The following is a 12,077-nucleotide window of genomic DNA, read 5'->3' as shown; positions in this document are numbered from 1 at the left end:
GCAACTAAGGTTTGTTAATTGCATCAGTAATCATGGACAGACACGCTTGGCACCATTTCCTGAAAATGACCCATGTCTGTGAGAATAAAAGACCAGATCTTCTCATGTGACCCTACCAGATGTCTAATGGCTAATTAATGTGTAGACTGATTGATTTACAGCTTGATTAGTTAATATAGTACATGTTAGAATTGTGTGTCCCTGTTTTTTTTTTTTGTGTAGTTAGTTTATTATCCTTATTATGGAATTATTAAGGGAACACATACGCGACTTAAAGCTCACATTCAGTTTGCACTCCGAAATGAATGGGGTTTTTCAACATATTAAAAATACGTCTTTGATGAAGACCTGCATACATTACTTTTTTTTTTTTGCATATCTAAGCATACTGTCTTTAGAACATTTAACATGAAATATTCCATCCATTTTGGCCCACATAAAACAAAAGCACCTGTGTCAGTGTTGGATTCTGCTTTGTGTTCAATGTTGAAACACCTTGATAATATAACCTGGTCAAATATTCATAACTTTTAAAGAAGGATTTTGGCCCCATTATTGACTGGCAAAAGTTCCACATAAATAAATGCTTTTTTAGATTGCTTTGCTAATGAATCCTGCAGTTAATTGTATCTATATTATTCCTTTACAAATTAAAAATAAATAGTATTAATCAAATCTTACTGTCTTATCACAATCTGTATGTATTTCTTTTTCAGTCTTCCTCCCGGAAATTAACTCCCACCAATGACAAAACAATGCTTCCCTTGCCAGTTGACACTGTACAAATGGTGATTGTGTGTTTACCCTGACCTTTGGCTCTGCCGTAAAACTTTTCACCAAGAAGCAACATGCATGGATTTATTATAACAGACAATTTTATGTTTATAAAAAATACCCCAATATCCCTCCTGTAAATTTTCATGACTACAAGTTTTCAGCATGCTGAATATTTTGTGTTTGCAAAGGCGGAGAGCACGGGAGACACCATACATCACCCCAGAGAGACCACCAACATGAAGACTCAGACTGTAGCCTCTTACTTCAGAGTAAGTCTTTTGAAGACCTAATAATGAAAAGAACGAATATAAACCATCACATTCGTGTTCACAGTCTTGCTTTTTTTTAACTATACTTTGCAGTATTCTCTAATGGATCTGTTATCAAAGATGGTGGCAGGCCAGCCTCACTTTGTACGTTGCATAAAACCCAACAATGATCGTCAAGCCCACAAGTTCGACAGGGAGAAGGTTTTGATTCAACTACGCTACACTGGTATTCTAGAGACAGCTAAGATACGCAGACAGGGCTACTCTCATCGCATTCTCTTCGATAACTTCATTGAGAGGTTGAACAGATACTACGTATTACTATAAATCCATGTGCATGAACCCCTTTTCCACCTAAATGATTTCTATGTTAGTGCTGGAGCCAATACTCTACCAAGGGCCCTCTCTCATAACTGGCCTGTTTTTTCAAATTATTTGAGAAATGAACAATGATATTATTTGTCTACATAACCCCACCTACAAACAAAGCCATCATGGAACTCATTATACCTCATCAAGATCTTTGGTCTTAGTTTTGAAAACTTATTTTAACATCCAATGTAGTTTTTGCAAAAACTGGCAAAAACCACATGTTTGTCTGTGGAAATGCATAGAATGGACCACCACTTCAGATACCAGCACTAGCACATTGCTGGTGGAAAAGAATGCCTCCTTACTCTATAATTTCTCAGTTGTTATGTTCAGTGTTGCCTTTTACTAACCATTGGTCTATTTCAGGTACTCGATATTAGCATTTAGAGCCAATGAGGAGCCACCAATGAATCCAGAGACATGTGTTGCTATTTTGGAAAAGGTCAAACTAGAGAACTGGGTTCTGGGCAAAACAAAGGTTTGTGAATGAAAGGTGTTAATGTTCAGCTGTTAATGTTCAGCTGCTGTTGTTGTTTAGCAAACTTCATAAGTCTGATGGTTATGTGTCCAGGTCTTTCTTAAGTACTATCATGCAGAGCAACTAAATCTGATGGTGAGACAGACCACAGACCGGATTGTTCTAGTCCAAGCACATGTACGAGGCTGGCTGGCTTTCAGACGATACCGTTTGATGCTTGAAAAGAGAAAACAAAGTGCTGTGCTTTTGCAGTCAGGTAAGCTCATGTTGTTGACTAGATGTTAAAAAGCTGGATATTCTGCTTAACCAGCTCTAAAATCTTCTGAAAAGCAAAGCAAATTTAGAAGCTGTTATCACACAATTACAAGCAAGTAAGACAAAAAAAAAAAAAAATACAAGTATTGAGGACACTGGAATAAGTGAGTTTTGAAGGCAAAGACTTATACTAAATCATGATCTCTTCATACAGTGTGCAGAGGATATCTAGCAAGGCAGAAATACAAGGAGTTACAAGAGGAGAAGAACAAAGCTGCTGCAAAAATCCAGGCCCATTACAGAGGACACAAAGAGAGGAAAAGCTTCAAGAGGAAAAAGTAAGCCCGGTTCTTCTTCTAGATGATTTTATCCTCTTAGTTGGATTTTATTTCTAAGCTAATCTACATCATTTTCAATCAAAGGTCCATCAGTTAAATTACCTCTTATCAAGCTTTGTCCTACTGATTCCTTCTTCCAAGTGTTGTCTTCATTTTATTAGCTTAAATCTAGCTATCTGACAAAATTCTAACCATAGCATTAATACTGAAGTCCTGCGAAGCAATTTTACCAAATTTGCAAGATAGTGTCACTTGCAACAGCTATTCCAACTTGTGTTGGTCTGAAAAGGGAGAAGGTGTGAAGTGATACAAGAGGCAACAGGACACTGGTATATTGACATGAACAACTTTGAAGGGTCATGAAGGTCATTGGTTTAAGTCCTGGTTTAGTTAGTGTAGCTTTCACTTTCTGCCCTGCATCCTAAGAATGCTCTGGTTTCCCTGAGAATACATGCAATATGTTCGGGATAGGTGAATTGGTGACACTAATTTGTCCATAGATGTGAAGGTCTATCTGTCTGCTTGTAGTGGACTAGCCTCCCATCCATGGTGTTTCCCTGGGATGGGCTCTAGCATCCCAGCAACCCTTTATTTGACAAGTGGTTTGGAAGATGGATGAATATACTGGAATCTTAGACTGCTTAATGCTGCGAATGACCGTTCAGAGCAAGGTAGAATCAAGAATTCAATAGTGCTATGGTTGTATAAACTGATTTATTTTACACAGGGAAGCCATGCAGAAGGAAAAAGCTGAGAAGACCGAAGAAGTGGAGGAGGCCCCATCAGAAGCAGATGGTCCAGTCTCCGAGGAACCTCCACGGGAAGGAGATGAGGCAGTAACGGATAATGCTGATGAAAAGGCCGCTGTGGTACTCCAGAGCAACTACCGAGGTTACAGAGAAAGGAAGAAATACAAGGAGCATCAGGAACGGAATAAGACCTTGACCGGGGATGAGCTGGCCATTTCTTCATCTACCCATGAAGAAGTCACTTCGGGAGAAGATTTGGATTCTATTCAAGAGGTACTACAGGAGAATATGGAGAAGGAAGGGAGGGAGGCTGAGGAAGAGGCTGCAAGTGGAGAAGATGAGAACAATGAACAAGAAGCCAAGGCAGCCACTGTTATCCAGAGCAACTTCAGAGGTCATAAAGAACGTAAAAGACTCCAAGAGGAGGGGAAGATGCCAGTTAGAGGGAAGAAGGAGACAGAGAGCCCTCCAGTTGATGAGGAGTTTCCTATTCCAGATCCACCACCCCCAGAAGAACTGCTGGAATTCACTGAGGACATGGAACAGGAAGATGAGACTCCAGCTCAGCCACCAGGAGAAGATGAAGAAGCCAAAGCCGCTGTGGTTCTTCAGAGCAACTTCCGTGGCCACAAAGAGCGTAAAAGACTCCAAGAGGAAGGCAAAATCCCCAAGAAAAAGACAAATGTAGAAATGGCTAACCCAGACACTTCAGAACTAGACATTTCTCTTGAAGAACTTCCACCACCTCCATTAGAATTTGAGCAAGACCAAGAGCTAGATTTCAGTCGGACTGAACAAGAAATGGCACTAGAGGTGGAGGAGCAGGTGAATGACGAAGTTCTGGACATCACAGATGTTCAGCTGGAACGGAGGGGGGTAGAAGAAGAGGAGAACACTCAGGCAGAGGACGGCCAATATGATGAGGAGCAGGCAGCCATTAAAATCCAGAGCAATTTTAGAGGTTACAAAGACAGAAAGAACCTGAAAGCTACATCACATAAACAGGATGAGGAAGCTGAGTCACTCTTCAAACAGGTTATTTAACAGGTTTTGTTGTGTGTGTGTTTATGTAGGTTTATCCACAAATTACAAATCTGTCATCATTTAATCAACTGGATTAAATTTTATATTCAGTTGATGAGATTCTTTGTAACTTGCTCAGGTAACCAGTGCCTCTGAAGATTACTTATCACTGCAGAAGAAGTTAAATGAAATCATCCTTGCCCATCAGCTCAACCCCAGTGAAAATGGAATGTTTGTGAAAGGAAAACCTATGAATGGCTACATGGGCTGTTACCAGCCACCAGGTAAATGTCCTTCATGAATTATTTCCATTCATATCTGAAATTTCCTTTTCTCCGACAGTGACTGATCTTAATGCAAATTGGGCTAAACAAGATGTTCATCATAGAATTTCCCCCATCTGAGCAAATTTATATTTCTTATAACCTTTGGGGTGATAATTTTTGCAGATTCGATTATTCCTGATCTGCACCTTGTGTCTAAATGAAACCAGATTATTCTGTCAGAAGTGATTATGGATTCAGGGTTGACAGAAATGACCTCCTGAGCTGTTTTCTTCTGTCAAATAGTCTTAATCTCATCTGTGAAAGCTGTGAACTTCTACAAAAATCTTGCTAAAGGGATTATATTTGCTTCGTAAATACTATGGCCATCTTTCACATGTTTATTAATGATTTATTGTCATTGTAAAATGTATTTGGAAGCTCCACAGTCATAATAAATAAAGTTTTTCTGTGTGGAAACAATTATTATTGTTTCCACATAGAAGTGGCCTTTGAATTTCAGTCACATTTCCATGTACATGAAAGGTCTTTAAATGCTAATCACATTGTATGCAAAAGTGCCCCAGCAATTACAGAAAGCATTAATATAAGAGCTGCAAATTGGCTTTATACCTCTGAGCAATCAAGAATTGCTGATGACCTTTCAAAGGACACTTTCAATAAATATAACACACTCTCCAGCCATACGCACTGGTCCTGGTGGACATTGATTAATTTTCTTTACACTGGAAATTTCTACATGATAAACAGTGCTTGAGTTAGAAGATATTATTCAAATAAACCAAAGGTCATTTGTGTACCTTTTGGTGTTGATCACTAAGAAAAAACCTATTTTATGAGGAAGTATTCTGTAACAAAGGCATTCCAGTGTAACATTCTTTTTTTTGAGCGTTTATACTTTTTTGAGGTTGCACTTAAAAGAAATGCTTGTATTTAAAGTGTACTTACTAAGAAAATACTGGTAACATAAGGTAACTTCAGGTTAAGGTTAGTTTTAGTGTTAGATTCAGGGTTAGTTCCTACTTAATATTACCCAGTTATTGTAATTACTATAATAAGTACGTGCACATGACCCAGGATTAAAATTGTGCTATTTGTTGCTGTATTTCGTGCCATATTTAAATATATTTCTGCCTAAATTTTATGTATTTTAAGGATTCGCTTATCCATATTTTAACCTCATCAAAAAAGTAATTTGATTTAATGCATTCTGAAAATATTATTTATGAATTATGATTTAATTCAAATCAAATAGATGCAAAGGGTTAATAAAACAACATACATTTTACCACATATGACTGAAAAATATGCATCTCATCAAGTTTATTAGTTTGTTTATTTTGAAACTGTAATCCATATGGATGGAAATTTTATATGCAACTACATACAACTTAAAATCTTTTTTTTTTTTTTTTTTTGAGTGGATGGTAGACAAAGGAAGAGGAATGAGATAAATTATAAATGTATTTCCTATGCAGTTCAAGTTAGGCCCACATTGAGCATTTCAATTCAGGAATGTATGAGGTTCAGTGTTGGGGAGGTTAGGATTATTCCATGGACCCGGAACTCAATTTTTACTGAGGGGATTTGCTGTTTTGGGGGCCCAGAAACCATAGTGGCGCCCCTGCTAGGGTTTAGAACTTCATTCTCATTCTTACGTTTTCATGTCTCTGTCAGTATAGGAACACGCTTTGACTAGTAGGGCATTTCTGATTGATTGTTAGTGGATAATTACAAATAGCAAGGCCCAAGGGTTAAACCATGCCATATGGTTTGTTTGATAAAAGCAAAGGGGTCAAAGGTCAGTTGTATGTTGTGTGCTGATCCTATTCTTCAATGGGGCTTTCTTCTATTCTTCTATTTTTTATATTCTCTTTGCGTAAGAACAATCCTGAATGGGTTTAAAAGTATTGGACTCAAGGTCAAATATCACAATGTACAATATCACAATGCAAAAAATGCATGTGTTGATTGGATTTTCCTGTTGTTTTTCACATTTTATTTTTCTGATCCACAGCCGACACAATGCAGTCACGAACATCTCGCCGCACACAACAACCAAAGACCCTGAACACACCAGAGGACTCCACATACTACACACTCATTCATGTGAGTCAGCAACACACAATGACACTCACTTTATCTAAGGATTATCTGGGCTTCAGCTTTAATGATCTTTCTAATGCCGGGTCTTTTCCAGAGGTCTGTCCAGGACAATAAAAGGAGGTCAAGAAAACAAAGGTAAATCAATTAGCAAAAATGTTATACTTAACAACAATGTGCCCTCTCTCGTAGCAGCTTTGCAGACAGAATGACAAAAACTGTTTGGAATGGACTGCTAATGTCCCACATACTGCATATGACACACTAGTATTTGAAAACAGTATGTGGTTTGCGATGAAATCTTACTCTATTTATTAGACAGGTTTTTGTTGTCTCAAAAATATAATTGTTCAAACTTACATTTGAATTTTCATATGCTTGCTAAGGCTGCATTCCAAAATATTAATAAAACTTAAAATAACTGTTTTCTATTGTAATATATTTAAAAAAGTAATGTATTCTTTTGATGGCAAAGTTTAATTTTCATCATCATTAATCCAGTCTTCAGTGTCACATGATTATTTTTATATACTCAAGAAACATTTTTTTATAGTAACAGTTGTTCAGCTTAATATATATATATATATATATATATATATATATATATATATATATATATATATATATATATATATATATATATATATATATATATACTTATTTAGCAAGGTGTAAACTGACAAGTGTAAACTGATCATCAGTTTAATCATGCACAGGTCTTATCAAACCATGTATAGTGTGAAAATCGATTATATGTTGTGCACAAAGTAGAAATGCAACTGTAACATGTCTTCATTGCGTATGAACATACTTGCACAATATTAAAACTTAAGAAATAATGCAGGTGGTATTATAGAATGCTTTTCCTAATTTAAATTTAATTTAATTTAATTTACATTTATGCATTTAACAGATGCATAAATGCATTTAACAAACCCACAGCCTTGTGATTGCTAACACAATGCACTTTAAATAGTATCTGTGCAATGATTTGCAATCAAGTCAACGATATCGCTGTATATGAAGTGACCCCAACTAAGCAAGCCAGAGGCAACTGCGTCAAGGAATCGAAACTCCATCGGTGATAGAATGGAGAAAAAAACCTTGGGAGAAACCAGGCTCAGTTGGGGGGCCAGTTCTACTCTGACCAGACGAAAACCAGTAGTTCAATTCCAGGCTGCAGCAAAGTCAGATTGTGCAGAAGAATCATCTGTTTCCTGTGGTCTTGTCCTGGTGGCCGTCTTAGACAAGGTCTTTATAGGGGATCTGTATTTGGGTTTCTAAGTGCTGTTCCACCATCTGGGCTGGATACGTACTGGATCTGGGTGACTGCAGTGACCCTTTGATCTGGATACAGACTGGATCTGGTGGATATGGTGACCTCGGAACAAGAGAGAAACAGACTAATATTAGCGTAGATGCCATTCTTCTAATGATGTAGCAAGTACATCAGGTGTTGTGGGAAGTGTTTCCGGTTCTGGTTTACCTAATTAATGCAGCCTGAAAATACTTTAACAGATCTAACACACATATGAATTATTATTTTTTATAAGTGTTGTCTCCAGTCCAGCTTTTAATAGGTTCATATCTTAATTGCTGTTAAAATACACTCTGGAATCTAGTCTGTATAACTCATGCATAATGTAGTTATATTTGTCTTATGTCATATGTAACGTAGGTAAAGCAAGTATTTTTGCATAAAATCAATAAAAATGTAAATATAGAAAACCATATTAATTGTGTTGATGCTAATAATTTGCATTTTTTTACTTGTTTTTGAAGCATTTGACTGTCAGTTAGCGGGACATATCCACAGTGTCACAGAATGCGTGAAATATTGTGTGTGTGAACATGAATCTGAACCTCCATGAGCGCCGCTAACAGGAGATTTGACAGACCAGCTGAGTGACAGCAGCTCTGACAGACAGATAGAAGAGACACTTATCATTAAGGTCCAGCAGTAGTGTTGCAAGTCAGAGATGAGCAGCAGCTTACATCATTTCAGTATTCATGAAATACACTTTCATGATGTAAATTCTTCTAGTCTTGATGTGAATGATAGATCAGAACATGTATATATATTTTTTTTTTATCACCGAATATCCTGTTTCCCCTGTAAATACTATATGCCAAATGATGCTTGACAATTTCATGTTGAGTTTAAGAGTGGGATGGTCAGTTGCACAGACAAATCTCTAGTGCTGTCTGATAGCTGATGTTCTGTCTGAGAGAAATAGAGGAAGAGATTGGCTGCAGAAAGAGAGAAAGCAGAGAAAGATGGGCTACCAATAAGGTATCCTGGGAGAAAAAAAAGGGGCAAGCTGAGCACATGTTAATGAAGGTGTACTGCAGTACAAATGTGCCGAACTAGAGAGATAGAGCAAACAGATCCCAGGACTGTGAATTTGCCACTTGAAGGAATCTCCTCAGAACAATGCCCAAGTCACATTTTACCTCAAAATCTAAATAAAGTAAAAATAAATTGTATTCTGACCGGAGAAAATAAGGATTGTTTCATTTTGGCATTAATAAAATGTATTTATTTATTTATGTATGTATGTATTCGTCACTGTTTGTTTGGAAGTGCATCACTAGACCAGTGGGGCTGACTGATATAATTGCATCAGCGTTCTGGGTGGCAGGCCCTAGGCTCTTATCTTCACTGGTTTCATAGATGGCTGTTATCATTACAAAATGTTTCTGATAAGCCCTGAGACAGTGAGTAAAGTCCACTGAAAGAACATTTCCATTTGAGTCCATCACTGCCGAAATGCCAGTGATGAATCAGAGCCTGTCTGAAGGCCTTCTCTTACATACTGCAGAACAGCCATGAAATACAGTCAATACGGCATAATGGCCACGCTTTAATACCTGCTATGAGCAATAGGTTTTATTTATGTTCAATAGCAGTAAACTTTGGCAAGGTAAAAGGAGAGAGAGAGTGTGTGTGTGTGTGTGGTTCCTCACAAGAAGTTTAAAGTTATAAAATCATCTTTTTCTCTTTACCCACCAGCCCCAAGAGGCTGGACAATGATGACCAGTACTACCAGGGCTTGTCCAGCACTAAGTCCACAAGCCTGCCCAGTGACAGACGGCGCTTGAGCAAACGCAGATCCTCTTCCGAGAGACCACTGTCTGATGTCCCTAAATCTGATCTCCCTATGGACCCGACGGAGAAGAGGTGAAAAAAACATTACACATTTGCATCATTCTGTGAGTTTAACAAATAGCATCTTCAAACCTTTGACCTCAGTGCAGTACACAATAGAGTAGATATGATAAATGTGTTTGAGCAGAAGATACAGATATCAAAATGTAAAAACCTCCGCGCTTTCTTTCCCTTTCTCACTTGTGTCTTTATTTCCTTGTGAAGTCATGCTTTATCTGCCCTTTTCTGTCCACAGGCACTCGTTCTCTAGAATGCCCTCTACAGAGAGTCAAAGTGAGGACAACCCTTATGACTACAGAAAGATACTGAGGAAAACCTCCCAGAGACGAAGGCTTATAACACAGCCTGTCAGTGACTGAGGAGGTCAGCGAAAAACTTTTTCCTTAAAGGACGGGTTCACCCAAAAACTGCATTTCCTGGCATAATTTGTCTCGCCATTAGAGCCTGTCCTCCAACAAAAAACGACCATATAGGTAGTTTGTGCAAGCATCTTATTATGACCTATATTTACGTTTTAAAGTTAAGAAGCCTCTAGTGGTCGTAAAAATAATGACAGTATCGCATTGCGTCGAAATGACGTATAATGTCATTACCAATCAAAACGCACGTTTATTTAAATGCAATGTGTGGACTTTTTACACCGATCTCACAGTAATATGTACATATTTTACTAGGTGGCTTATTCGTTCGAATGACCACACCTAACCTAACCCCACCCCTAAACCTAACCCTCACAGAAATCATGCTAAATTATGATTTATTGAGCATATACATTTTACGTGCACATCCGTTCTCTGGGTTCGAACCCATGTTAGCATGATTAAATATCGAGGTATAATGCAATGATCTACCAATTGGCCTACATGAAACGCAAATCAGAGTGCACATAAAAGAGTACAAAACATTAATATGATAACGACCTTTTGCCGATAGGAGCCCAATTGTAGTATACGCTCTGATGGGTCGTATTTCAGGGATTTTGACAAATGATCTATACGAGCGTATTGGTTGGAGGACAGGTTGGATAATCCTAGGCTCTCAATCTTCAAAAAGAGCACAAAGTAATATTTGATTCCTCAAAGAATCGTTCGTTTGAGTCAGATCTGAATCAGTTGAGAAGATTGTTCACAAATCGGACTGATCTGGTTCAACTCTGTGATCCGGTACAGCTTACTGGAGGGATGTCCTGTTACTTTAAGTTATACATTATGTTTTCAGTCCATTTTGGTTTGGTTTCCCAAAGAATCTCAGCACTATTTCAGAAAGCGCTGTCTTTAGTTTATATAGTTACATAAATAACGGATGGAGCTGAAGAGCTGATGGTGACAGGACTTGTGTGCTGCCCTTGCTTGATTTTTAACTCTGGTTTAGCAGTTGATGTTTTCTGGATGTTGATGCATTCTGTGCAAGTCTTTCTGAAGATTTGTCTTCAAAGATATGCCAGTTAGGTTATATTGGAATTAATGTCTGTTCAGGATTCTTTAGTGAGTCAGACTAGCTGCATAATTTCTGCATAAACAATAACAGATGCATCATAATATTTTCTTGTATCTGCACTTGTATCTGCACATCTAAATTGTATCTTAATATATACTTTTTATTTAATATGTATATGTATGGATGTGTATTCCTGAAATGTCACATATGTAAATATGTTTTTCTAAATATTTAATTATGTAATTAGTATAATTAAATGATAAAATTCTTAAATTGTACATAATGATGATGTTAAACCCAGTTCAGATTAAAGTTACAATAAAATGTGATTATTAGTAGACCAGTTTCATTTTCTTAAGCCCTTCTCAGCTCATTCCATTTATGTGCCCTTTTTGATGTAAAATACATTATATGATATTAAAATGTTCATGTTTAGGTAACAATGATGAAATGAAAATATGGTTTCGGGATGTAGATTGTTATATTAAAAGCAGCTTCCTAACATAAATTCTGAATTTAATTTTATGACTGGTCGACTGAATCAATTTATGTTTGTGTCTATTTTAGTGTGATGCTGATTTTATAGACTAGAGTGTCTATTGATTGCCACTGAGCAACGCATTTTATTTTATTTTTTCGGTGCAACTTTCTTGACCTGCTCTTCGTGATATAACATAAGTGGGAAAAAAACTATTATTTTCTATTTTTAATATTATTACCTGTTATTTTCTACATCCTATAATATAATTTCAGACAGGACCACTTTGGCAAGTTATTTGAGTGTATTAAAAACAATTTATCTTTGGCGGTATGGTTCCTTATG

The 12,077-nt window shown here is 37.2% G+C and overlaps 1 protein-coding gene across 1 annotated transcript in view; it reads left to right on the top strand.

Moving 5' to 3' along the window:
- Nucleotides 1-10,522, top strand: part of LOC113065996 (myosin-IIIa-like) — a 61,325-nt gene extending 50,803 nt beyond the window's left edge. Inside the window, exons 26-37 of the mRNA XM_026237544.1 lie at nucleotides 717-788; nucleotides 966-1,046; nucleotides 1,140-1,345; nucleotides 1,785-1,896; nucleotides 1,990-2,152; nucleotides 2,366-2,489; nucleotides 3,217-4,273; nucleotides 4,401-4,545; nucleotides 6,563-6,654; nucleotides 6,746-6,786; nucleotides 9,662-9,829; nucleotides 10,053-10,522. Coding sequence (XP_026093329.1) covers nucleotides 717-788; nucleotides 966-1,046; nucleotides 1,140-1,345; nucleotides 1,785-1,896; nucleotides 1,990-2,152; nucleotides 2,366-2,489; nucleotides 3,217-4,273; nucleotides 4,401-4,545; nucleotides 6,563-6,654; nucleotides 6,746-6,786; nucleotides 9,662-9,829; nucleotides 10,053-10,176 — 2,385 coding nt within the window. The 3' untranslated portion in view covers nucleotides 10,177-10,522. The remainder of the gene's footprint in view (nucleotides 1-716; nucleotides 789-965; nucleotides 1,047-1,139; nucleotides 1,346-1,784; nucleotides 1,897-1,989; nucleotides 2,153-2,365; nucleotides 2,490-3,216; nucleotides 4,274-4,400; nucleotides 4,546-6,562; nucleotides 6,655-6,745; nucleotides 6,787-9,661; nucleotides 9,830-10,052) is intronic.
- The last annotated feature ends 1,555 nt before the right edge of the window (nucleotides 10,523-12,077 follow it).

Source organism: Carassius auratus, chromosome 49, assembly GCF_003368295.1.
Source record: "Carassius auratus strain Wakin chromosome 49, ASM336829v1, whole genome shotgun sequence".
Taxonomy (NCBI): Eukaryota; Metazoa; Chordata; class Actinopteri; order Cypriniformes; family Cyprinidae; genus Carassius; species Carassius auratus.
This window is presented reverse-complemented; position numbering and strand designations above follow the sequence as displayed.